Raw genomic sequence first — 27190 nt, forward strand, 5'->3', positions numbered from 1 at the left:
ACCGGGAATGTGTGGTCCAGAAGGGATAAGTTTATAAATAATATTTTTTTAAAAATTGATTTTATTTTGAAAAGTGTTGAGGTTAGGTATGTTTCCGGTAATTTTCTGGAAAAAATTGTAAAATGATCAAACCAATCTCTAATAAAATATAACTATTTTTTAAGTTTGCTTTACACAAAACTGATTGAATTACATCTTGCGACACAAAATGAATATTGCAAATCATATTCATTTCTCTTCTTAGATTTACAAACAATATCGGACCACCACGTCCTTATCCGGACCAATTGCGACGCCATAAATTTCATTGTTTTTCGACTGAATAAAAAATTAGTGAGATAAACCGGATTCGTTATCGCATCACCGCTAATCTTGCGCTCGGTTGATTCGTTCCTGAAGTACCTAACGCGATATGAACTAGGTACGACCTCTAACAACTGTTTATCCAAATATCACATAAGAGAGTAGGTCCTTGAAGTGTATTGAATGACACCACAAACACAGATAGTTACGAGATTTTGACAAGTTTAGTAGAAGACATCTTTAGATCTGGAACTAATCAGGTGAGTTGTGAAAAAAGTCACTATAAGAATTTGTTTGTTTTTGTTTTATATCTGTAAAGTGAACTTTACTCTATCACAATTTCTGCTATCTAGTTTCGGTTATTTACCCTTATAAATCTCTATAAGCCAGGTGCAGTGTTGTGCAAATATAATCGATCAATATAAATTTGTTTGATAGGATTGTCAGTAAAATTTGGCATGCACTATCATTTTTAGTTATAATTTAAGTCTTAATATACAACTCACATTATAAAAACGTTTGCAATATGACTTTGTTATCGTTAATAAACCCCGAAAAAACACTTTTATTCATCCGGTTTCCAGGAAATTTAAAAATGGTCCACAAAAATAAAAATTGATTTCTGAGTAGTCTTATTAGAATATTGACGTATTGATTCTGGAAAATGTTCTGTAATGTTTGATTTAACGTCAATAATAGACCCCAAAACTGACGTAGTTACTATGCAGTCAAACTTATCATAAGTACCCAATTAGAAGCAACACGATCGAGAACACGATAATACCGCACCTACTATAGTTCTAATATTAAAATAATGTTAAGTGATGAAATATTTTTTATTAAAAAAAATTATGTCTAATACAATAATCCTACTACAACGTAGAAGATTAATTTTGATCGACAAGCAAACTCAATTGTTATGATTATCAAATGTGTCACTCATGAATAATCCAATCTACTTCAAAATTCAGAGTTCAAAAATCATTCGTTTTCTACTAAAATTGTTAAACAAAATTCAGGCTTAGAAAACAATTAGACGCAAATTAAATTTCTACAGAAAATCCTACAAATAATGGTGTAATCCAGTTGGGAAAAACGTAAACATGATATTTGTTGATAGCAAGCAAATAGAGGAAATTGCCACATACAGCGAAATTCTGAATAGAAATTCAATAGCAGGGTATTTAATTATTAATAACGATATTGTCATTTGCAGGTAAACATGATTCTCTTTATACAATTGCAAATTGCATATTAGTACTTTCAGTAGTAAAAAAAGTGTTGTAAAAATAAGTTTGTTAATAAACTTTACATTCAAATCCATTTAAGTCAAGTCAAATTAGTTAAAATCTTACTAATTTATATTAAACCATTCTACGTGGTGTTAATAAAATTAAATCTTCCTTTGTCATATTAAATCGCAATAGATCTCTTATCAATACACGAATTATAATATTGACAGTTTGTTGTTACAAGGTAACATTAGATTATTTTAAATTTTATTCACTCAATAAATTGAATTTATTTGTGTCCTTTTTTCAAGACCCATCAGAAGAAACTCGTTTTTTTTTGTCGTTTCAAGAGATACGAGTAATAGGTTAGATGATTGAGACAAAGTTGTGCAAATTTTCGAACAAAGACTAATCTGACTTGATAGAAAAATCTGTAAAAAAAAACTTTAAACAGGACTGGAAAAAAGTAAATTTGACTGGTTTTCAGTGATTTCTGACTTTTATTAAGAAACTGTGTGGGGACACATTCTTAAAGTGTTTCCCAGGATGTTTGAGGTGGCCTGAGAGGAAATTTCAACGTACAGTAGATACGAAGATCTATTTTACAGCCTAGTAAATCTTCTTTTGACCACCCTATATCACTTAAGTCTAAATGTGATCTAAAACGTCACAATTTGAGGATAAAACAATACAGTGTCATTTGGATAGATGGTTAAGGGATACTGAAATTTCATTAGTTTCCAAAAATATGGTTATTTCGCGACCCTGTCAGTACAGTCTTGTGGGCGTGGTTGCATTAATACTGTAAACTGAAAATGGTTTAGTGTAAATCGTACTTTTGACGTCACTATAACCTTATCTTTGACAGGCTTTATGAGCTTCATGATAGTGCAGTTAAATATAGTTTTGTATTGGCAGCTAAATTGAGGTAAGAAATACCGAATATTATATCTAAATTTAAGTTTTGTTCTCATTTAAAAAGGAAGAAATAAGACCTATTTCTCGTTTCAGAAACACTGAAGAAAATCTGTGTTAAAACTTTGCTAATCTGTGATGCAGCTAAACTACCGCAAAAAAAATACATTCATATAATTAAAGTTACATGAACAGTACTTTTAAAATAGGATTTTTCTTAATTTTTAACAAAAGGCATTGAAGAAGCAATTGATGAACCAATGGTTTATAGAATAAATTAATGTTTGATCACCAAATCACATTATTAATCACCCTGTAAAGGCAAAGGACAAATCTCAAGGCAAATAGCAAAATTAGAATGATTTTCCAAGGTTTTGCTATTTGCTATGGTAGAAAGTAAATAACAACTGCGATATACATAGATAAAAAAATAATAAAAACAAGTTAATTAAAATTTGTAGCAAGTTAATTTTGTTACTCCCTGTGAATGTAACCCAGCAAGATAGCGGACAATATCGGACTTTTCGTAACTGGTCACATAAACAGCTATTATTTTATAATTTTTAAGCAAACTTCGCATTACAAATACCAAAAAAATTAGACCTTTTTTTTTGCTGTCTAACTGTGTTATCAAAGCCTGGATAATCCGTCTACAAGGTGGAAGATTAAGTTTGACATACAAGTAATTTCGATTGTTGTTGTGTAATTAGCAAATCCAGACGCAAATACGTTTCCGGTGATGAATTTATTCTACTGTAAAGTACAAAATTTCGATAAAATTAACATTTTGTGCTTCTCTATCTATCACTTATTTTTCTAAAATTTGTATGTTTATTTAAACTGAAAAATTTAAGGGGTGTATTAAAAAATTAAAACGAAGATTGAGGTTTAAAAACTAATTAAGAGATATGAGGGAATAAAGCTCAGCAAATACCACAAATTTGTTTAGCAAAAAATGTTTGAACGAGCTGGAAAACCCGTTAACCTGATTACTTGTCGATAGCAACAATTATACAGTCTATTGAAGCAAATTATTGACAAAAAGTAAAATTTCAATGCAAACTTAAATTTGTATAACAAAAAGTACCCGTTTAATGCAAAACTACTTTTTGGTTAATAATTTAATTGACAAATAAGATAACCTGTGTAAAATAAAGATTGTTTATATATATACAGGGTGGTCCAGTTTTAAGTGTCAATAATTCACCATTTGATAGCCAATCAAAAAATAAGTTGACTTGCATTATGTCATTTTTCTGAAAAACGTTTCCTACGGAAGATACAGTCCTCCAAATTTCAATTTAAAAAATCGTTTTATAGTTTAAAACTGAACGAACATCCAAGACTTGTGAAAGTCCAAATTTGTACTGAATAGTCTAAAAACTTTTTTACTACTAGGAATGGTCTTATGACTCGCTTTCTCAGACTGCCATCCTGGTTGAGTGTCTGAAACTGGCATTCAAGAACTAAAAAAAGTCCGGAAATCAAGACAAAGATTGTATTGTTCATGAAACTCATTTTTTACTACTAAAAATAACATAAAAGTTGACTTTTAATGCTAGAACTGACTTTACTAGGACTAAAGAGAGTCCAAAAGTATATTTTCAAGACTTTAATTGGTGTACAACTCAATTTTCTTCAACTTTCAACAAGTCAAGAAGTAAATTAAATTTTCGGACTATTTTATTTCTAAAAATTAGTTCTCAAGACTATTATTGTAGCATTTGGTACCAAAATTTTTTACTTTTATTACTGAAGAAACTTGACTTTTGGAAATAGTCTTAAACTCTATTTTTCAGTCTTAAAAAGCACTTAAAACAGTCTGAATTTCTTAGAGATGCTACAATTTATTGCACCTATGAGTGTAGAAATCAATTTAATAGTGAAGAAGCTTGAAATAACATTTTCAAAACTATGGTCAGTGGACAAACTGGCTTTTAGGCCTGATAAGTCAAAAACTTTGTAAAGATAGTCTTGAAACTCGATTTGAGGCACTGAAAACAGCCTTAAAACTCTAAAAACAGTCTAGTTTATTAAGAAATACCCAAATTTTTAGCACTGAGGTGTCTAGAAGTCGATTTAATAGTGACAAAGCTTGAAATGCTATTTTAAGTCTATGAAGAATAGAAAAATTGTTTTTTAAGTTTGCTATGTCAATAACTTGGTGAAGATAGTCTTGAAACTCGATTTTCCAAGCTGAAAGCAGTTTTGAAGCACTAAAAATAGTCCAGAATTCGAAGAAAATGAAAAGCAAAGTAAAAAGCACGAAAAGTTCGTTTTCAAGGCAATTTTCATGAATCTAATGTTAATGTCCTGCATCTAAGACTATTTTCAAGACTAAAATATTGAAATTTGTCTTAAAATTATGAACACTTACTCCAAATGCAAATTTTAAACTTCTGATGTCACTTTTCATTAGTTCAGTCACATTTTGGAGTTCAAGTCAATTTTTAAGGTTTAAATGTATGAATTTGTTGTAACAAATTCTTGAAAAAGTAATTTTTATGTCTACAAGTCAATTTTCAGTATTAAAGTCTCTCAATTTGCATGAAAACTGGTTACAAACACAATTTTTAAGCTTCTGAAATTTTTATCTTTTCTAATTCAATTTTCAAAACTAAAGTCTTTTAGTTTGTCTGGAAACTATGAAAACTGGCTACAATAATATTTTTTAAACTTCTTAAGTGAATTTTCCGTTTCCAAGACAATTTTTAAGTTGGGTTGGGTTAGTTTTGGTTCTTTGACCGTAATATCGTGTAATAAAGTGCTTGTTCCAAATTTGATCAATATTGCTCCAACGGTCTGACAGTTATGACAAAAAAAAACGATTTTTTAAACAGAAATTTGAAGGACTGTTTTTTCCTTAGGAAGCACTTTTCAGGAAAATGACATAATGAATGTCAACTTATTTTTTAATTGGCTATGGATTGGTGAATTGTTGACATTTAAAACTGGACCACCCTGTATATATTTAATTGACAACATTTAATGTTAATGTTATCAAATGCAATAGAAGTATTTAAAAAAGTATTACAATAAATTTGTTAAAAGCAATATCAAAATAGTACGTGTGAAGTGGAAGCCAAACTTCTACGTAACAGAGTATTAAATAAATTTGAAGGCTTTACGAATAATATGATTTAAAATAGTCATTTCTCATTTGTGATAACATTGTTGTAAACTAATTTTAAGTATTCATTAACAGACAAAAGTTACCTTTTGGTGAATTTTATTATTAACTATGACACCATATGTTTAAAATTATATGAATTTAGATTATTATTTTGTCATAATGTTAATATGAGTCATTATGTTCTATTTCTACGTATTACTAGTAAAATAATTTTAAAATAATATTATCTTAAAATAACATTGGTCAATAATATTGTTTGAATCAAATTTCACAAAAACCTAAAACGGGTAAAATCAACCATCAAATTTTTGCAACGTTGCCAACACGATTTTTTTCCAAAAGTTATTTGATTTACGAAATCTTCACACATTTATGCAACGTTGCCAAACTGATAATTTACCTCTCATTTCACTAAAACCGAACCGAAAACTGATTAATCAATGACCAAATTGCTGCAACGATGTCAAACTTACGTTTTTAAAAATTACCAGATTTCTACAATGTTGCCGAACTGACAGTTTTTACCTCGTATTTTTCTACAGGTTACATATTTTTAAATCTATTTTCAGATTGAAACAAGCACAAAGTAATATCTTTTATAAACGCAAAGTAACAAATTAGAGATTGAGAAAGATGTGATAATTTCTAAAAAAATCCCTGCCAAAGTGATTCTCCAATTTATCTTTATCAAATATTATCTGTTCGCTATTCAATCAACATTAGAACAATTAAGTTACATCTCTATTTAATGCAAATGCATAAAATACTTTGTGGTTAATTTCAAAAAGGTGCTAATCAAAGCAGATCACGTGTAACTGAATACGTAATTAGTTAGGAATTCTCACCAAGTCACATAATTTGACGCACAATCTTCCAAATTTTATGGTTTTATTGCAAACCATAATTGTCGTCACCTTTTGTCTGGCCGCCAATCCTGCGATAAGGCCAAACACTTTTCTGAAGAAGTTAATCTTGCAATTTCGTTTGATTAAATTACAGCACCCATATAAGCATTGTATATTTATGTCCGATAAAACTCTAGAGTTTTATAAATTCCAAATTCAGTTTAACAATGCTCGTTATCGACACATTTTTACGCATCTTTGCAAAACTACTTTTGCTTACCATCTCAGCTGGCTTATCTATGTGGGAGGAGTCTCTCCAACAATTTAAGTAATATTTGTTAACCATAGACGGAATTTAATGTTTAACCATGATGGGTCAACAATCTTGGCACATTTTTGATAAAATTAGAACGAATTGCACCAACTTAAACCTCAGATCCTCTTAATTTAAATTTAAATTAGAACTTTCTTGATAAAACCGTGTAATAATCCTGTAAAACTTTGAAGAGTAAAGAAGATACAGTGAATATATTAGTGTGGTAAGAAAAGCAATCTGATTTTGATCGATTGATTGGGAAAACAAGGAAGTTTTCTAAAAACTGCAAGATTTTTTTTGATAAGAAAAACAATGAATTCAGCTTTGAATAAAATACGAATGTTACTTGTCCCTTCTGTAATCATTATCTCCACGTTTTAAAGACAAACAATGTTGTAGAGGTGTATGGTTAATTAGAGATTTTCATTATGATGGTGCATACCAATGCACCATCGATGAATATAGAAATCAGCCACTTTTAACAGTGTCCCTCCCCAAAACAAACGTCAAAAAACCAATAATTGAGAAACTGGTTATATAAACACAATTTTAGTTTGACGCCTCTTATCTATTAAGTACTGTATTGTTTTAGTACTTGATATAGATTGAAATTAAATTGTGTTGTTAAACTGTAAGTATGCATGTCAAAAAAAAAATCAAATTACGTGTTTCAACCTTCGGAAATTCATTTGAAAAACAAGATAATAAGATTTTAATAACGTTTTGATGGTTGGGTATCGAAATACCGTACTTGCAATAATGAACACTACAAAACTGGATTTAAGGATTAAAGAACAATTACCTAAAAATTCTTATCACAACTATATGCTAAACAACAGTAATAAAAGCGTCAAATGATATTATCAAAGCTGCAAAAGTTGCGGAATCCAATCCACCACGGAAAGTTTTTCTTCCTAAATCCCCCTATTGTAACGCTTTACCCAAATCTTTATTAGGAAATTCCAAATCCCAACGATTTAAGTCAACAGCTGTTTAAATACCCCAGAATGACCGAGAGATTAAGAGAATTTAAACTCCATACGCGTTGATTAGTTGTAGGACAAAAATCGCATTTGTCAGCATAAAACAAAACAGTTTTTGAAGTTAGCGCGTGTAGTCATGAGGTAAATATAGGAACAATGATAACGGCACTATCAGTGAATTATTATTATCTAAAGTAGCACTACATTGTTTACTTTCATTATAAGTAACTCGGGCGAAATGTAGCGAAGTAAAAAATACAAACTTAACATGATATTCTTTGTTGCAGGATGCAAAACGTGGACATCTCCTTTACGAAGTTATATCAAGAGACCTGCGTAAATTGTCAGTTACCAGTTACTTGTGCACCTGTTTATGTGATTAACGACCTGAAGACCATATGTGGACGATGTCAGACCTTTGTAAAAGACCATTACAGGTTAGTTTAAATTGTGGTGCAATTGTTAGTTACATGTAGAAGGGTCGAAAGTAGAGATTAAAGCCCCCTGCTAAAGTTTCCGCTGCGCGTATTCATCTAAAGTAAAAGAAAAGTAACTTTTGCGCACTGAGTGTTGTAAAGTTACTTTTCCGCACTAATTTAACTTTAAAAAATACACTTTGAATCATTTTTTCAAACAGAGGCTACTATTTTAGTAATTTTACTAGAGTTGGGGAAACTTTCTCAAATCGGAAACTAATCTTGCTGGGAAAGTTTCCGTTCACTGTCATTTGTCAAGTGTCAATTGTAATTTTTACCTGACAGTTCAGTCAATACTCGCATTTTTCACTAGCAAGTCTAGTGCAAAACTAGTAAAACTAATGCACTTGTATTTTATTCTATCAAATGCCTATGAAACAATAAGGTAAAGCAAAGGCAACATTGCGTGTTTGAATGACAAAATTGACAGTTTTGACTGTTTGACACGACACCAAATGTAATATTGTTAAATTCGTCATATTGCCACAAACAAAAATTGCTAATTCGAAAGTTTCGCAAGAAATACAAAAATTCCTAGATATGCCCAACTTTAAATTTTACTAAACATTTTCGTTCAATTTAAAGAAAATTGAGAAAATGTTGTACCTAACACATCACCGTTGCCATAGCCAAAACTCTCAAAAAGCTCAAGAAGCTTTTAGACGTATTTTGGCGTCAGTGTTTACTTGTGACGTGACTGCTGTCATAAGCGGGAAAGTATCACTTTCCGCATACTGTTAAACTGCTAAATATTTACACATATTCTTACAAATGCTTAATTTTCAAATTTCAAAAAGCCGTTAGTGACCACAGAAAAACAATTTTACAAACGACCATTAGTGTCAATAGCCAATTACGCATAGTCTTCAAGTACGTAGGGGAGAGCGGGTCACAGTGGCCATTGGGGCACAGTGGTCATTTTCAAATAAATACTGAACGCACTCCTTAGTTGTGCTGCCCTCTCGTATATAGAAACATTACTAAGTACGGAACCATGGGATGTTTGAGTTTAGTTGGTAATTTTGCTTTGGAGAAGATAGTTGCTGCTTCGTGATTATAAAGCCTCACGTGTAAAAGTTCGGTAAGTTTTACTTTTTGTACTACTTCACTTTAAAATCGTATTCCACCACCTTTTTTTCTCTGAATGATTGGTGTATTACTATGCTAATAAATGGCGCAAGCTTGGATTCGTAACGTAACAAATTATTTTTAAAAAATAATATTTTTGTAATGATGCCATTTGTCCACAGTGGCCACGGTTATTTGGGACACACTGGCCACTACTATGTGGATTTACTTTTGGGTGGCCATTGTGACCCTTTTTTAGTTAATTTTTTTTCGGTGACTTGAAACACAATTTTAGACAATTAGCTATGGTGTTAATTTCAGAATGACAAGATGCCACGAAACAGAAAACGCAAAAGTGACATTGGTTTAACCGATGAGAATGTTATGAAAACTGCAGTTGCATCTGTACTAAATGGAGGTTTAGCTGCTAAAGCTGCAGCAGCACGTTACAGTATACCGCGCACCACATTACGTAGATATTTACAAAAATGCCGCGATGCAAACATTAATTGGAACGATCCAGCATTTCCAAGAATGCGACCTAATTACGAGTGCCGGAAAATTTTTACTCTCAAAGAGGAGGAGGAATTATCTAAATATCTAATAAAATGTGGAAATTTACATCACGGTCTACCTCCGAAGGCTGCTAGAAAACTGGCATACGATCTTGCAATCGCTAACAACAAAACTGTACCAGAAAATTGGCATCGAGACTATTCTGCTGGAAAAGAATGGTTTACATCATTTATGAAGAGAAATCCAAATATTTCTCTACGAGAAGCAGAAGCAACTTCCATAGCAAGAGCAGTGGCGTTTAACAAACCGGTTGTCTACAAGTTTTATGATGATCTCAGAGCATGATGCGAAAAATATCCAACCTTAAACGCAGGAAGAATATATAACACAGATGAAACAGCTTTAACGACTGTGCAGGGATCAAACAAAATAATAGCACAAAGGGGGCAAAAACAAGTTGGACAGATTACTTCTGCTGAAAGGGGCACCCTGGTTACCATGTGCGGAACAATAAACGCGATGGGAAACTGTATTCCGCCTTATTTAATTTTTCCAAGAGTTCACTTCAAGGAAAACATGATAAAAAATGGTCCAATAAGTGCAATGGGCGGCGCTTCGTCTAATGGTTGGATAACTTCTAAATTATTTGAAAACTGGATGCACCATTTTATTAAATTTGCCAAACCATCATTAGAAGACCCTGTTTTACTAATAATGGATAATCATGAAGCACACCTATCTTATGAAGTTATCCGGCTTGCAAAGAATTCAGGAATCATTCTTTTCACACTCCCACCGCATACAAGCCATAAATTACAGCCTCTTGATAAGTGCGTGTATGGCCCTTTAAAGCATTACTACAATGAAGCATGCAGATCTTGGCTTGCCACAAATCCTGGAAAAAGGATAACAATTTATGAAATTGCTGAATTATTAAGCTTTGCATATCCCTTAGCCTTTACACAAAAAAATTGCATAGCGGCTTTTAAAAGCACGGGTATTTTTCCTCTAAATAAATATATTTTCGATGACGATCAGTATTTAGCAGCAGAAGTTACAAATATATCGGAAAATGATCAGCAACTTACACCTAACAAAAATTCTGAAAATCAACGATCAGCGACACCACCCAGCCAAATCATGCCATCTGGTAGTAAGGACATTTCTGAACCAGTAAATCAAACGTCCACTTCCGTTTCTACTTTCGTATCCCCTGAAGTGGTGAAGCCATATCCGAAAATAGAACAGACGGTTACAAAAAGAGGTGGAAGAAAGAAAAAGCGAGCAGAAGAATTAACGAGCACACCCGTAATGAATAAGCTAGAAGAAGAGTATATGGAAAAAAGAAAAGAAAATTTAAAATTAAAGAAAGTCCAGAACAAAGGAAATAAAAAAAGAAAGCCCATTATGGAACTACTGGAATCCAGTAGCGAGAGTGAAATTGAAATGTCGGATATACGAAGTTCATCTGATGATGATTTTTGTTCTAACATTGAAGATCATTTTGACTGTACTAACATTTTAGTTAAATTTCCTACAAAAAAATGCGTTAAATACTTTGTTGGTCAAGTCGAAAAAATTGATATGACATATAAAGAATATAGCATTAACTTTTTAAGAAAAGTTGGCACTAAGTTTGTATTTCCGACTGTTAGGGACGAAGCCATAGTTTCAGCGGAAGATATTACTATTATTCTTCCACCACCATTGGAAAACACAGGAAAATCCTCCAGACTGCAAACAGCTTACCGATTTGCAATGGACCTTACTAGCTACAATGTGATGTAATCATAAACATGACAATAATGATATCTGTAAAGTGATACACCTATGTTATATTTAAGTACCTGCCTACTAATAATAAGCGTTAATAAGTTTGTAATAAAATGTGGAGTGTGTTGTTTTGAACTGAAAGTGTGTTGTTTTTGAACTTTTTATCCAGCGACTGTCGAGTGACCAGTCTGCCCCAACTATATGGCCACTGTACCCTGCTGAAGGGGTACACCGGCCACTTTTGCAATTTTTGTTTTATTAATAGTTAAAGTTGTATGAGCTTTACCATTTTTGAAATAATTTTTTTCTAAGTAGTACTTACTTTTTTATATGTAACCCTGCAAAAAACATGTCGGAAAAAACATTCCCTGGTCAGAAAACCAAACTGAAAGAAAAAAGGGGCCACTGTGACCCGCTCTCCCCTAATGATTCTCTTTACACAATTGTAAAAAGACGCACAGTTTTACGATCGGCCATAAACCAACTGACCTAAGCCTGGAGAAAATTGATTTTGTTGTCTTTATTGCTTTATCAAAGTTTATTAGACAACAAAAATAAGACTTCACACACTAACACGCATAGAATTAATCATTCGCCGCTATGTGGCTTTGTGCGTAAAATGCTTCTTACAACGCTAGTTACGTAATATACTATCAACTCTTGTGTTGAACTTCTGCATCAGAGTTAGACGAAATTTGATTTAAAAAATTTGACTAAAAGTAAACATTATCCGGCAACCGTCATAATGTCAATCAAACTAACTGACAGAGTCTTACCGTTGGAATAGAATTATAGCTTGATTTTTATTTTATCGCCCGTTGTTAATGACAACGGGTTTTTTTGGAACTTCACCCTGGGGCGTAAAGTCATGATTTCCGTCATGGAAACCTAGACGTAAACAAACATTACAGAGCGATTTGTGTGTAAAGTAATTAACTGAAATGTGTACATTTTGACAGAAACCTAGCGTACGAAGCGGTGGCCAGTATATTCCTCTATCCGTGCAAGAATTGGGAGAATCACTGCTCTATGAAACTTCAATGGAACGAAAGCTTGCAGCATGAACCAGAATGCAATTATTCAGGGTGTTGTTCGTTTATGTGCAGTCATCCAGGAGCGTTCTTTAAAGGGAAGAGGGATATTCCTGATGATCGTAAGTTTCTTTTAAATTAGTAGGTTAGTTATTACCGCAGTGCAAGATCAACTTAGAAAACTGAACCTCAGTGCAGATCCTAAAAACCTCAGATACAATATTGGTCAGGCGGATTGTTGCCCCCTAAATGTACAATCTACCATAAAAACACGTTTTCCTGCAACCAAAAATAGTGCTCACCAAAAGGCAACTAAATGCACACTGCCTAGATTTCAGACAAAAACTATAGTTAAAGTTTTAATAAAAAAACTTACTTCTATAACAAATTTGTTACTTTTTTATAGAATGGAAAACTCATAAAAGTTGAAAAGTTGTAAAAATTCTTTCTGTTGCTGTAGGATGAGAATAATAAAAAACAAGAAAGGTTTTTACTGTTTTAAGTAGTCAGAGAGATTTGTTAAAAAATGTATTTTGTATAAAAATAACAATTTCTAGTAGAATAAACTGATTGGCATTTTAGTGCACAAGTATTCTCTGATATCCGTTTCATACCTATTAAGAAAAATTAACAAAATCTTATCGAATGTGAGAGTAGACAAGTGATTGAAATAATTATTATGAAGTTTTCATTGTCACCTTGTTGTTGTAAAACGTTTTCAGTCATAAATTAGACATCCTTTTAATCTTTTATTGCGAAAAGCAATTTGGATGGCAATTATTTATATGTATTGTTTCTTTTGTCACAAAGTTGGTTTGGTACTTCTAAAACCCTTAAAATGTAAAATCAATTGGTTAATTCGACGATTTTTCTGCCAATATATTGATAGCTTTAAAAAATCTAAACTTTTTTTCAAATAGCGCCACAATGGGTGATGGTTTCCGACCAGCTGTTGTCCTACCTGGAATGCACCTTGTGTGGAGGATACCTTAACAGTTCACCCGTATTTCTGCAATCAAATGGTCAAAGTATCTGCCATAGATGCGTCTACGCCAATGGCAATCCATTAGATTGTCGCCGAAACTTTCCTTATGAAAGGTTTAGCCAGTACCTACTATTCTCCTGCTCTTACAAAACTCATGGTAGTATATACAGTACTTATATCACCGGACCAGCATTACCAAATTTTTATTTTAGGTTGTCCTGAACGACTCCCCTTTGGGACTGCGATTTGGGATCACGAGTCCCAATGCGAGTACAATCCTCACCATAAGAAAAATCGAGAATCAGCAATAACTCGCAGGCAAACTATCGAAGATCCAAAACAGGGTTCTAATGGAAAACCGTATAAAGAAAAAGGTGTAGTTAAAACAGTAGCAGGAACGCACATTTGGGCTACTATAACTCCACAGCAGGCCGCCCAAGCCGCCCAGGAAGATGTGATTAAAGATCTGAATCGAAAACAACGACGCAGAGTAGATGAGCTTGAAAACGACATGAACGGCAGGAGAATTTCAGATTCTGAGTCGGTATCGACCAACGAGTCTTATCCGGCTACAAAGGGCAGCAGTCACAGTACCTCATCCGAGTTCATAAATCCCAGAAGAACATACGAAAGCCCTAGAATATCCAACTCCAATTATTCCAGATCCGATTCAAGAGACTCCGGGCAAGCTCCAAAGTATCCTCCAGGTCAGACCGTTTACACTCAGCAACCAGCCAGGAGGCCGCCTTCTCCTGATTACTATGAGCCTCCTCCGGCTGCCAGAAGCCAATATCCTAATCATTTAGCTGAACCTTACGATCATCTAAGGAGGACTTCATACAGGGAGAGTATTAAAAGAGAGAGCGCGATAGGTAACCCTATGTTGATCAGCGAACTCAAATTCAGACAAGATCAGATTAAACGTACCCACTCTATTAAAGGCGCAGTTCCTTACAGACCAAATGGCAATCCTAATATGAATGGAATTCGAGAAGATCACGTTCGAGTCGGTTAGGACAGGGAGCGAACTACAAAACAATAGAATTAACAAACTGACTGATAGCTTTAACTAAAAACTTCACTACAGTACTGGAGATTATAATAACAGAAATAGAAATTAGTAAGACAGATCATAAAAGAGTAGGTTATAGAACTAAGTATTGTTAACTTTACGAAGTGATAGGTAGTTTTACGTGTTTAACCTAACAATATATGTTCTAGAGATTTACAGAGTATGTACTATAGTATATTACATATAGTTTTTGATATAAACTGGTTGTGAAAAAATGTTCTGCAAATAAATTAGTATACTACTACTCCCTACTACTAGCAGCGGGTCTTACTTATTAGAATTCCGATACAAACAGGGTATAGTGGACTAGAGTAATTTTTGTGTTAATAGGTAATTAACGAAGATCAAATTTAAAAATAAAGGAGGATACTGCATTTCAAAAAGTAGTACGAAACAACATTGTCGCTGTTCGATATTCCGTGATTTTCCTTTCCGCGACACCCTGTACATTATTTAGTTGTTTGATTGAGAATGAAGTTGGTAAGATAGGTTAAAGTAACAACTAAGGAAACTCTTGAATTGAATTGGTCCATCCTTTTGATTCGCTAGATGGTGTCATATTAATACCAGGTGTCCAAGAGCACCCTGGACATAGGAGATTAACATGGGAAAACGGTTTTGATTTTTTTGCGCCTATACGGTTGATTTGATTGAAAAATCGTATTAATGAAAGTTGTAGTACCTATCACGGACTAGTTTTCTGTATTTTTTTCGGATCTCTAACTTGAGCCCTTTCGTCGTAAAACACGAACAAAAATGAGAAAATTTAAACTTTTGGCCTGAACTGTATAGGCGGTTGTCGGGCAATGGGTAAACAGGTCATTGTTGCGGGTACGGTTGCTCGGCAACCGCTTATACAGTGCAGGTAAAAAGTTTAAATTTTCCCATTTTTGTTCGTGTTTTACGACGAAAGGGCTCAAGTTAGAGATCCGAAAAAAATACAGAAAACTAGTCCGTGATAGGTACTACAACTTTCATTAATACGATTTTTCAATCAAATCAGCCGTACAGGCGCCAAAAAATCAAAACCGTTTTCCCATGTTAATCTCCTATGTCCAGGGTGCTCTTGGACACCTGGTATATTTTTTCGCAATGAAACGAGAAGAAGTTGCTGTTGGTTGCCTACTACAAGTGTGTGTGAGATAGAGCCGGGAGAGCCAAAGAACATAACCTATATGTATAGAGACTTGTACCGAACCTAACTAATAATAACCCCCCCCTCATCAAACCCTAACTTCCTAAAACTTTAGGATGTAAAAACAGACGGACGAAAGCCGGCTGTTTGGACACTAGAGATGGACGAGCTGACGAAGAAAGAAAAAATGGAGGACAAGAAGAGCGCCAGAAGAGCCCCTCCGTCAGCGGGGGAATTTTTTTTCCAGGACAGAGGACGCCGATGCAACTCTGGGAAATTCCCAAAAGAGAAAATGTCTGGACTCTAGCGACTTCCTCTTCCAGACTTCCCTTTTGGTCTACAGCAATGGGAGGGTAAAACGCAGTACTAGTCTTGCTTGACCCATCTATCTGAGGCCGCATTCCCTGCCAAAGAATATTGGCGCGTTAACTAATAAGTAAACACGTTAACCATGTTTTTTAAGCTCTATTTTCTAGAGGCTTGCTTGAAGATCTCAGTTTTTAGCACCATTCTGTTTCTGTACCCAATTACACAAGAAGTAAATCAATACCACAAACAGTATTGCTCAATATACACTGTACTTTTCCTTTATTAATTTATTTTTGTATCCTACCGTGACCATTGCTTTGAAACAAACCACTTATTCAATAAGAAAAACTGTCACGAATTCTAACAGTTATTATTGACTGCTTCCCCACCTAATTCTGCTCGTTATTCTATTGAAGATTCTTTAATGGAAAACATTTTCCCAAAATAGATTAGAGAAAAAGTTGCGAATCCCAGTGGAAAGTTTTAGCTTCGTCTTATTATTACAAAAGAACGAAAGAAAACTTTATTGAACGCTTCTCCAGGGTTTTCCTTAAAACTCATCGAGTTATTTTGAAAAAGATCATATTTTGTAATTTTCCATTAAAGCTACATATTATAAATTATGTGTAGAATCAATAAAGTTTTTAGCAAAATCTAAATATATTACGCACAAGAAGCTCTGTAATATGTTTGTTTATGCTTAAGTTACAGGGGCAATAACTTTACGCTTATGGTCATTTTTACGGCCCGTCGATATTGACAACGGGCGGTACTGTCAAAATAGATCTTAGTTTACAAATACAACATCAACGGATAACCTTCGTTAAAAAATTAAAAAATAAGAAAATCTTACCATTATGATGGGCAACACCCAAATCCTGAAGAACCATAGCGGCCAAATCCGCTTTCTGCCTGACAGATTCAAAGCGCAGAGTATCAATGGGTACTTTTAATGAACGGTACTGTTCAGTAACGCACAAGGTACCAAAACTGCCACTGGCCACGTCGTGGATTATGCTAAGGCTGGTCTCCACATCTTCCTGTTTTGTATCATTAACACAATAAATATATTTTAAATTTGTTATCAAAAATTACTTACATTTTTCACGAGCCCTTTTGCGGGGTTGAAGACAACGCATATCAGGGCGGCCATAACGAGTTCCAATGACGTCACCGGAAACCTTCTCCCCATTACGCATCCTCATTGGTTCTGGAAAACAATAAACTTTTAAAGATATTAGATAAAAATTAATACATCATTTTTTAAAAGAAAAATAGAGTAATTACTGAAAATTTCAATTATTCATGATTGTATCATAACCTATATCTATCCGCAACGGTTTTCGAGATATTAAAGTTACATTTTTAGATTTTGGAATGTCATAGCTCATAACAGTCATAACCCTAAATTCTGGTTAGGTTAGGTTACTTGATTAAGTTAATCGCCCATTACTCCGTTACTTTTCCGTGAAAAGTTAAATTTATCCCAACTTTTTAGCGGAACGGTCAGGAAAAATATGCAAAATGTCAATAATGTCCTTTGCTCAAGATAGAAAGAAGAGTAGGTAAAGCTAATTATGTTTTGGTGTTTATTAAAATTTAAATATCGTGTAACTTATTACTTGAAGATCAAAATAAATCCAGCTAAATTGTTTGTAATTGCAAATTTACCAATAAAAAATGTCATTGCGTCATTTCCATTCGGACGATCAGTCGAAAATTGCAGAATTTGGAATTTCTGTGTTCCGTCAAAAAATGCGTTCATGAAGACTTACCATTATTACAAGTTTTTGACATTTCCAAAATGGTTCTAAAAACATTTGGATATGTTAGGAAATTCTTGAATGGTTAGGACATTTGTCTCTTGATAGTTTAGACCAAGTGCCTGTGGCACTTTTTGGGAGAATTTCAGTAGTACTTAAGGCCTCAGAAATAGCTAACAAATTCTTGGATGGTTTAGAATACTGGTAAAGGCCTTTAGCAAGTTTTGGCTCATTTTTAGGAGTATTTGAAGGCCCTTGCAACTTTTAAAATGATTCTCAAAGTCTCTGACAATTTTTAAAAAAATATTGGAAGGTTTAGGACTTTTTTAGAAGTTTCTAACAATTTTTGAGGGGTTTTCCACAGTATTTAGAAGCGTCTGGCATTTTGTAAAAAAATCTTGGTTTAATATCAATATTCATGGTGTGTGTATTCATGGTACCTACTTCCGATATAACCTGAAGTGTCCTACATTGAAATTATTTTGGGTTAGGCATGCTGGCTTTAATATGTTACCAAATTATCAAAACTTTCCTATCGGTAGGATTTCTTATATGGAACGATGTCTTTCGTCGTGAGACACCTTGTATATGTTTAAATTTGCAAACGTTAACACCTTTTTAATCGATACCTTCATAGTCCAGTAAATTTGACCAAATGACCTAAAACTTCCGACCTTCAGAATATACAACCCAATGCACACGTCCCACAAATCCCTAAATCGAATACAGTGTCGGAACTAGTTTTGCGCCCTTTGACATGAGCCACAACCCTTTGACTAGTCTGGCGTAAACACAGGCGCAATTAAATGCGTACACCCGTTAACCTGTTCCATGTCACAACACGACCAACAAAAGGCCCTTTACAACCTTTTTGACGCATTCAAGCGACGATGTCGATTCCAGAGCAGCTCCATGTATACTTGATCGTTTTTCCATTTTAATTTCGTCTTGCCCAGATAGGGAGCTGCTGTGACAGTTAAGTTTCCCCGGGGATCCAAAGTTGCGGCGTACATTTTCCGGAAAGTCGACACGCAATATTTTTAGAGCCGGCTAATTGACAGAAGTGGTAAAAGGCTCTCTTCCAGACATAGAAAACGTGTTAGGAAGGGCATAACTTGTCGTGAAGTTCTTTAATGACCCTTATACTGATACATAAGGCTCGATGTTTTCTGGAGGCCAAATAAATTGGAAACTTTCACCTTGTCCACTTGGAAACTAAGAATCAAATAATTTTACTTATATTGCCACTTTTATTCTATAACCTGGGTTAATAAATTTGTATCATTTATTTTTTGTCGGATTACATATTGTGGCATTAAATTGCTATGAAATAAGCTCTATAAGTGGTTGACAAAAGTACTTATTTCTTTTCGCTTGTTGGATTCTTCATCTCTCTAATTCATTCTCTCGCCTGTCAGTGGTACTTTGAACTTAGCTACTTTTTGTTTTTTTAGTTAGAAAACTACCCTCAACCACAAAACTAAAATTAATTGAATTATATTTAAATGATTAAAAATTTGAAGGTTGGATCATCTGAATTGCCTTATAAATAATAAAGAAAGTAATAAACACTTACAAATATCTCATGAGTTGTCTTCTTTGGGTGGTACCACCAGTAAACATAGCTCTGACCACAGTCATGTGACCTACAATTCTCTCCCATTACGAAACTGCTATGGTTTTCTGGAACAAATATTACCTACAATAGAAAATAAATCCTTTTAAAAGCAAATTCATACAGAAGTTGGAATTTCCACTCTTTGACTGCTTTATAAATGGAAACCAGAAAATGGTCGAACTAGGATGAATTCTTTAAAAGTTACCTCAAATCTCCGGGAGCCTTGTTTGCTCGATACTCTCGTAAAGTTTCGCAAAGAACCAAACCCGATAAACCTATAGTTGTTCGTAAACCCATTAAATAGAGAGGAAAGTCGAGATTTCCAAATAGTTGAATTTTTTCGGAAATTTTATCTTGCGAGTCATGTTACACGTTAAAACTTTACTTAAACAGCAATTTTTTTGCTCACAGGTCTTACAACTCGCATTAAACTTTCGGAACCGACCCATTTTTCTTGTCTATCCTCTGGATGCTTTCCTGAATAACATTATCTGACACGAACACGATTTATTTCCATGATGTATCTATCTCGAAGTTTATTTCTCAAATTTATCCACGTCGTGAATACAGTAGCGTCATCGGGCGACAAAACACATTTATTTTGACAGTATTAACACCCTAAACCTGGTCTTATATTATAGTATACAGAGTGTCACAAATTCCTGTGTAAGTGTAGGGATTTCAAAAACGGTAAGAAATAAAAGGTTGGTTAAATTATGGTAAAATAAAATGCGCAATTTAGAGTTTAATAATATGCCGTCTTAAAATTTCAAGAATTTTGATTACTTCCGGAGGAATCCGAAAAATAAAATAAATTTTGAAAAGGCTTGCCAGACATAGTAGCTTTTAAGGTTTTAAATAGTTTTTTTTAAGTTTGAGGATTCAATATTACATGGTAAGTAATTTTATATTAAGCTTAAAAAGAATCATCATGGCCCCTGTGACGTAGTAAGAGACCTTTCAATTTTATAACGTACGTGGATGTCTAATGTCAGGACGCTTTGTTCTTCCTCGTAAAAATTTCTTATTAGGAGAACTCTTACTATGTTTGAACACAATTGAACAACACAACGTTAAAACGACATTTTTTCCCACAGAACTTCTTAAACACGAATTACTATAAAATAAAGGTAAAACTTAACCCACAATTTTAGTTCAGGCTTCTTCGACGGTTGACGTGTTGTTAAAAACCACGAAAAAATTCACTATTTTTAAAAACCGGGATGAAAATGACAAATAGAAAGTTGCAAATGATGATGAGTCTAAAAATTTCAGAGATTGACTTTCAGAAATTTAGGAAATGTGAAAGGTGTGAAGATCCTAAATTAAATATTGCAAATTAATCTTGGATGTCCCTAAAAATTCCAGAAAATCAACTTCCATGAAAAAAACACTGTCAAAAAATTTTAAAAAAATTTTGAAAATGGAAAAACAGTCGATCGTCGTCAGTCAATCTTACATGAATATAGAAATTATAAACAAAATAATAAATTTCCATAAAAAAAAACATTTTTTGAAAATTTAGAAAATTTTAACAAATTGATCTTAATTGAGTCTAAAAATTCCAAAAAATCAATTTGTCAAAAAATTAGTTGGATGATTTGAAAATTTTTGAAAACAGCGTGAAAATGTCTAATTTGTAAATTTATAGTATGTCAATAATGTTAACTAGGTTAGAGTAATAAAAGAAATTCTAACCTAAAATTTAAACAAACATTAACAATCATTTAAATCAGAATGGGCCTGTCCCACAATTTTTTTTTATTTCATAACTACAAAGACGGATTGAAAATATTATACCCGTATTTTTTTGTTTTCAAAAATATTAAGTCTAAATAGAAAAAAAATGATGATAAAAACTACATTAATCTCATGTTTTAAACGCCCGCCGCCGGTGACGTACTACACTATCAACCAATCAGCGACAAGAAGTGAAACAGTTGGCGTGCAACAGCCAATAAAATCGCCCAGAATTACGTACGTCACATGCGCGCCAAAACAGATCTTTTAAATTTAATGGACAAATTCAAATTAATGTAGGAACATTTACGACCATAATTTTTTCTTCAAGAATATGAAAAATTAGTTTTTTGATCCTATTCTTTCGATTCCAGTCATTAAAACAAAAATTTATGATATGTGGGATAGGCCCATTATATAATTTAGGCAATCTTGTATCTCTTTCCGTTTTCGAGTTACACGAATTTGTGGCATCCTGTAAACTTTAGTTAGGAAACGTCAGTTTCAAAGCAATACGACAATTATGCATAGCTCATTTCCTAATCATCAATTTCAGCTTTGTTGGGACACTTTATTACCGAATCCAGGCCGGAAACCCCATTTATACTGCGTGCTTTGTGGCTTTACATTTCGTCCCTCACGTTTTGTGGTCTCCACAATAATCCGGCCAGTCTAAATTAGAAAGAATTTTAGTGTGAGGTTTGTTTGCAATGCCCGGAAATCGGGTGACAAGCACAAATACGGCTTTGCTGCCGTGTTATTTATGTTGGTTTGTTTATTGCGTGTGTAGGTGCTTTGAGAATGTGATTTATACCAGTTGTGAGGCATGACACTTGCTATTTCTCATTTGAGCGTTTAACTAAAGTTGTAGGATCAGAAACTTTTATAGGTTAGTTGTGCAAGTTTAGTAGTATAAACCTAAAAATGTTGGTAATGCGAGCATAAGTTGAGCTTAGTTTTGAATATGGCAGAAGATTAAAAAAATATCAAGAGAGGAGAAGAAAGGAAGTTCAAAAAGTATAATTTACCAATGATCAGTCTCTTTTGCGGTTAAGGCAGGTGGTGTAAAATTACTAAAACGAGTATTTAAAATCAAACAAATTGTTAAACAAATTGGAGCAAACTTAGCATAATATTCAGCATTTACAGTCAAAAAACATTTTACTGGTCAAAAGTCACATTAATAAGATAAAACACACAAAATAAAGTTTTTCTAGGCCAGAAGTACAGGTCAACGTTATAACTTGATTTAAAATTTTTCCAGATTTTTTCGGCCGTATAAGCCCCTTTTATACTGACAAAGAAAACAAAATTAAATATGTACGAAACAGGAAAAATCCGAATGCAAAGCTTTTTCGTGCGTACCAGTTAAGCTGTAAGTAGGACGTATATGTGGAAGCACATAACGAAAGGAAAACACAATTTTCTCTTTGAGTGGAAAATTGAGAGAGTCTGCTTTCAACCGTGCATTTCAAACTAAATCCTTTTATTAACAGCGAAACATGTATTTCAGTGTCTCTAAACTTAACGGATTCGTTTGGATTGGAACGCTCGAGTTTATCTCAGATAATGACGAATAAATGGCGGGTCTAGAAACTTATTTCACTAAAAGTCCAAATTCAAAAATTTGGAAATATTCTAACATAAAATGGGACCTCTTCTTCCAGGATGCACTAAAAGCAAATTGATGTATAATATAGACACGACCAATATTTCAAAAATTTTACATAAAAGTTCTATAATATGTAACCTTGTGGAAGTTGCAGGTCTGGAAGACTCGAAGTTTTTTAATATCCTTGGCACTAAAACGCGATTTGAACGTTCCGGAAATAAATTGTAGGAAACGTGACATCTGCGAAAACAAACAGGGAATTGAGGGCACACGGTCTGCTACTTTTGTTGTTTTACTTTACCTTTGGAAACAAAACAAGTTTTTTTTTTGTTATTTTAGCGTTTAGAATGATTTCTTTTGTGATCTTGACTTTTGTGAAATTGATTTTGTGCTCTGAATTTTCTACTCAGTTACAGGTCTCCGTTTAGGCAACCTGCTACCTAATCTACTTACTGTAGAAGGTAAAAGAAAAATCAGCATAAAGTAGGTTGAAAAAAAAAAAAAGACAAAACAAAAATTTAATCTAGATTTAATGGTAGAAACAAAAAAAAAACTCTGTAAAATAGCTGGCGCCACAGAAGATTTCCTATGTTATTACCACTTAAAATGAAAGTGGTCGTTTTCTGTCGAAAATGAGGAAAATCAGATAATCAGGTTTTTCTTTCAGATATAAATCCCCGTGTCAAGGATAAGGTAAACGAATTTCGTCAACTTTGCTAAGCGTTTCGTATTTTTTAAAGACGTTATCCAGATTTTTATAAACGGGTTTACTTTATCTTCAAGGAGCGCTTATAATCTAATTTTTTCACTTGTTTAACATCATCATTTGCCTTAAATTACGAACGGCTTAAGATGAAAAACCGACACGTTTAAGAAGCCTTATGGCTCAGCTGTAAACAGAATACCGGCCATTTTGCTTCAGGGAGAATATAATGCGAAATCGGATCTCTCAATAATTCACGAAACGAAAATAGCGGAAACGTGATTCCATCGTGGGCCGGATATTATTGCCTTGTAATAATAGTGACGCTCGAATTGACTCAATTTTTAAAGGATTACGTTTTGAACATCTGATTTACTGGATAGTGAGGTAGAGTTATAAATAACACAATGATTATTTATTGTTTCGATTTTGTATATTTTTAGACTATAACTGAGACAAAATTATATTTTCGAACGTCAAATAATATTGTGTTATACTTTGAGGAGAAATCAAGGGAATGATGAAGAAAAGACTAATAAGTGCACATTCTAAGCAACAATTCAGACAATGGAATTTTAAATATTTCAAAAATTATAAAATGCGAAGTAGATGTGTTACTTGAGTCTGTGTTACGAGGAACCACATTGTAAGTAGTCTTTACAGCTCTATGGAGACAAATTTGACAGTTCTGATATAACGGAAGACGTTGGAACTTTTCTTACGTCACGGGTCGTTACTAATTTGAGGAATTACACTGGTTGTTGTTTGCAAGTTGTGCTTGAAACTCCATGGAGCCAAATTAGTCGTTAAGACACTTAAATACGAACTGTCAAATTTTCAAAATTCTAGACAAATTTAGACATTTTTGACATTAGTGTTATCATGTGGCTTTAGAGGATAATTCAGCCAGGCAATCACGTGACACTTGTCAAAATAACTGTCATAAATCTCAGAAACACGTTTGGTTTCGAAACTGTGTTAAACTGTAATTCTTGCAATTTTAGTCAAGTTTTGACATTATAAGGCACTCACATGACCCACTTGGAATATGACTGTTTTAAAGGCATTTTTGGAATCAACATTAAATGTCCTATTTAATGACTTGAAAAACAGTACAAAAATTAGTACAGTCAAGGCGAAAAGCGGTGCCAAAGTTTAAACAGCCAGAAACTCAGTTTGCAAAAACAGTCAGGAACCAAATCAGCAGTAAAACCTACTTGGAGTAAGAAAGTGATTATTTTAAGCACATTTTTGGAATCCTCATTAAATTTCCCCATTACATAACCTGAAAAAAACAGTACAAAATTTAGTACAGTCAGTGAGAAAAGCTCCATAGAACTACAAATACACTGTAGACTGTAGAATGTGATTTATCCAAGCGGTAGAACTATTTTGGAATCGTAATTTTGCGTTACGGCTGCGTTATGTTTGACAGCTATCAGTTCAGTCATATTAAAGGGTCTGTTAATGTCACAACTGTTAAATTTAACTCTATGAAGCTATAAATACAACTTGCAATGCAATTTATCAAAGAAATTCAACCAGTCTCCGTATTCCAGTTTCCAGTTGTTTCCAGAAGTGTCATTTAACCTAACAAACTTCAAATTTAGAGCTTTGTTGAGGAACGAATTATTTTGCTATTGATAGTTTTATCTAACTGCTAAACGAGTTTTAATGCGGGGCTTTAAAGCTTGGTAGGTTAGGTTAGGTTAATCAGTTATAGTTAAATTAGTCCTAGTATATAACTTTTAGCATTATTAATAATTACTTTGGACACTATTAATTCGTGTTATTCCAACTACCGCTACCTACTACAACTCCACTTAGTCATTATGGACTACTACTTTACTCTCCAGTTATTAATACTGCCCGGGCAATCGGATATTTCCTATTTAATTTATCATTTTGACTTACCCCTTTGGGCAGTTTTTAAATCTATCGTAACATATACCCTGAAATGTCTTAGCGATCTACCACTCGAACAAACAATAAATCATTTCAATAATATCAAAGACAATAGGTAATGAAGTTATTCGGGCGTATAAGCCGTGGTCTAATGGAATTTCTTCCAGGAGTATAACTGAAGCCATAGCGACAGAGCGTCAAAAAAAGAAATTTGAAGCTCTGACACAACAGAACTGGCAATCGGATTTAGTAGAAACACCACCTGAAGACAGACAACGTAGTCAATCTTACTCAAAAAGAACTGTCTGCTGATGAACAGAGTGTTTTGAGCAAAAAAATTTGCGATAGTACCTGCAAAGCTGCCGGTAATCATTGCAAATGTGGAGAGTGGAGCTGTCGCTGCCAATACATACCGCAGAGCACATAAGAGCAGAAACGTAACGGATTCTGCAGCGAACAAAGCCTCCAAAAAGCAATCTCACTTTTGGAGAAAGAACAGCTCTTAAAACACTCAATCAAGACAAAGAGTTCCTCGTTTTACCTGCTGATGAAGGAAAAGCAACAGTGATCATATCAACAACTGACTACGAACGGAAAATCGTTCTAGATCCCATAACCTACAAGAAATTGTCACGTGACCCAACAGCTCGAATACTTACCATATACCAACTTACTAAAGAGTCCACGACTGTCGCTGCTGAAGATATCTCGAAGCTCAAGAAGTCAGAGGTTTACCTAAAATACACAAGCCGGATGTACCTTTTGGGACCCATCGTTAGTGCCATAGGAAGCCCTACATATGAGATAGCAAAGTACCTTACAACACTTCTTCAACCTAAAATAGGAAAGACGGACAGCTCAGGAAGAAATTCCATTGGACCAAGATACAGTGGTATTCACCAAATACATCTCATCTAATACTTAAAATAAATGTACTCTAACAGTTTAATGATCTGTCGACCCTTTTCAAACTCATAATTAAATCGACCTCAAAAGCCTGCTTCCTAATATTAAAGATGATTAAGTACAGTTCATTAATAAGGTAATTAGCGACTAATTGGAAATCAACAGCGTCCTAACAACGTCTCAATTAAGAGTTTCTTAAATTCCCAAATTAAGGCCAGCAGCTTTCCCTCTTAGACTCATCACAGATTTTATAAAAAAATTGTTAGAAACAATCATGAAACTACTAGCTGAGTTACGTAAACACGAAACCAAACCTACCTCAACATAACACAATTATAACTTTGCTAAACTCCAACTTAATAACTTAAAGTACCCGGTATTAAGTGCACGCAAACCGCCTTCAAACTTTAAACAGCATATTAATGTTCCGTTTATTGACACCTGTAAATCCGCTTCAGCTTCAGCAACTGAAATGTCCCGCGCGGTTTCGGCCACCCTTACTACGTCACTAACAGTTGCCGCTCGAGCTGAAACTGAAACGTGCTTCAGCTGCGTTCGGTTCGGGCTGCAAGAAACCAACGCAAGCGTTGTAGATCATTTTTTTAAACGCTTTGTGCTTTTTTGGGTTTTTTGGTTTATGGGTGTTGTTTACCATTGAGATTTGAGAGGATTGGTAATGTTGAAATCACTGTGGCATGGGTTTTTCTAATAAAGGGTGTAGTACGTATTTTTTATGTTAATAGTTATTTATACAACTAGTGCAAAAAGTACTTCTTTAGGTCAAATAACTTACTAAAGGAATTTTTGTTGCAGTATTTCAAAGGTTTTCTAATAAAGTAGTTTATTAACTT

General features: G+C 33.8%; 2 protein-coding genes across 4 annotated transcripts in view; one reads left to right on the plus strand and one right to left on the minus strand.

Annotated features, from left to right (window-relative positions):
• LOC145730613 (putative G-protein coupled receptor CG31760) overlaps positions 1-26869 on the minus strand; it is an 86249-nt gene extending 59380 nt beyond the window's left edge. Inside the window, exons 1-4 of one of the 2 annotated variants that reach the window (XM_081981916.1) lie at positions 26658-26869; positions 19432-19538; positions 17192-17302; positions 16946-17132 (exon numbers count right to left, since the gene is read on the minus strand). In XM_081981916.1, the coding sequence (XP_081838042.1) occupies positions 16946-17132; positions 17192-17284 (280 nt within the window). In that variant the 5' untranslated portion in view covers positions 17285-17302; positions 19432-19538; positions 26658-26869. Of the gene's footprint in view, positions 1-16945; positions 17133-17191; positions 17303-19431; positions 19555-26657 lie in introns of both variants that reach the window. The other variant, XM_081981926.1, reaches the window with a different exon arrangement.
• Positions 392-14905, plus strand: LOC145730688 (uncharacterized). Of its 2 annotated transcripts, none has more exons than XM_081982039.1 (5): positions 392-563; positions 8015-8164; positions 12520-12713; positions 13512-13733; positions 13789-14905. In XM_081982039.1, exons 2-5 carry the CDS (start codon positions 8016-8018, stop codon positions 14589-14591), a joined length of 1368 nt encoding a protein of 455 aa, XP_081838165.1. In that variant the 5' UTR covers positions 392-563; position 8015; the 3' UTR covers positions 14592-14905. The 2 variants fall into 2 exon arrangements, with proteins under 2 accessions (XP_081838165.1, XP_081838155.1); XM_081982029.1 differs by lacking the exon at positions 392-563 and adding an exon at positions 7846-7868.
• Positions 26870-27190: the final 321 nt, after the last annotated feature.

This window comes from Ips typographus, linkage group LG1 (genome assembly GCF_016097725.1).
Source record: "Ips typographus isolate SLU linkage group LG1, UJ_Ityp_2.0, whole genome shotgun sequence".
NCBI lineage: Eukaryota > Metazoa > Arthropoda > Insecta > Coleoptera > Curculionidae > Ips > Ips typographus.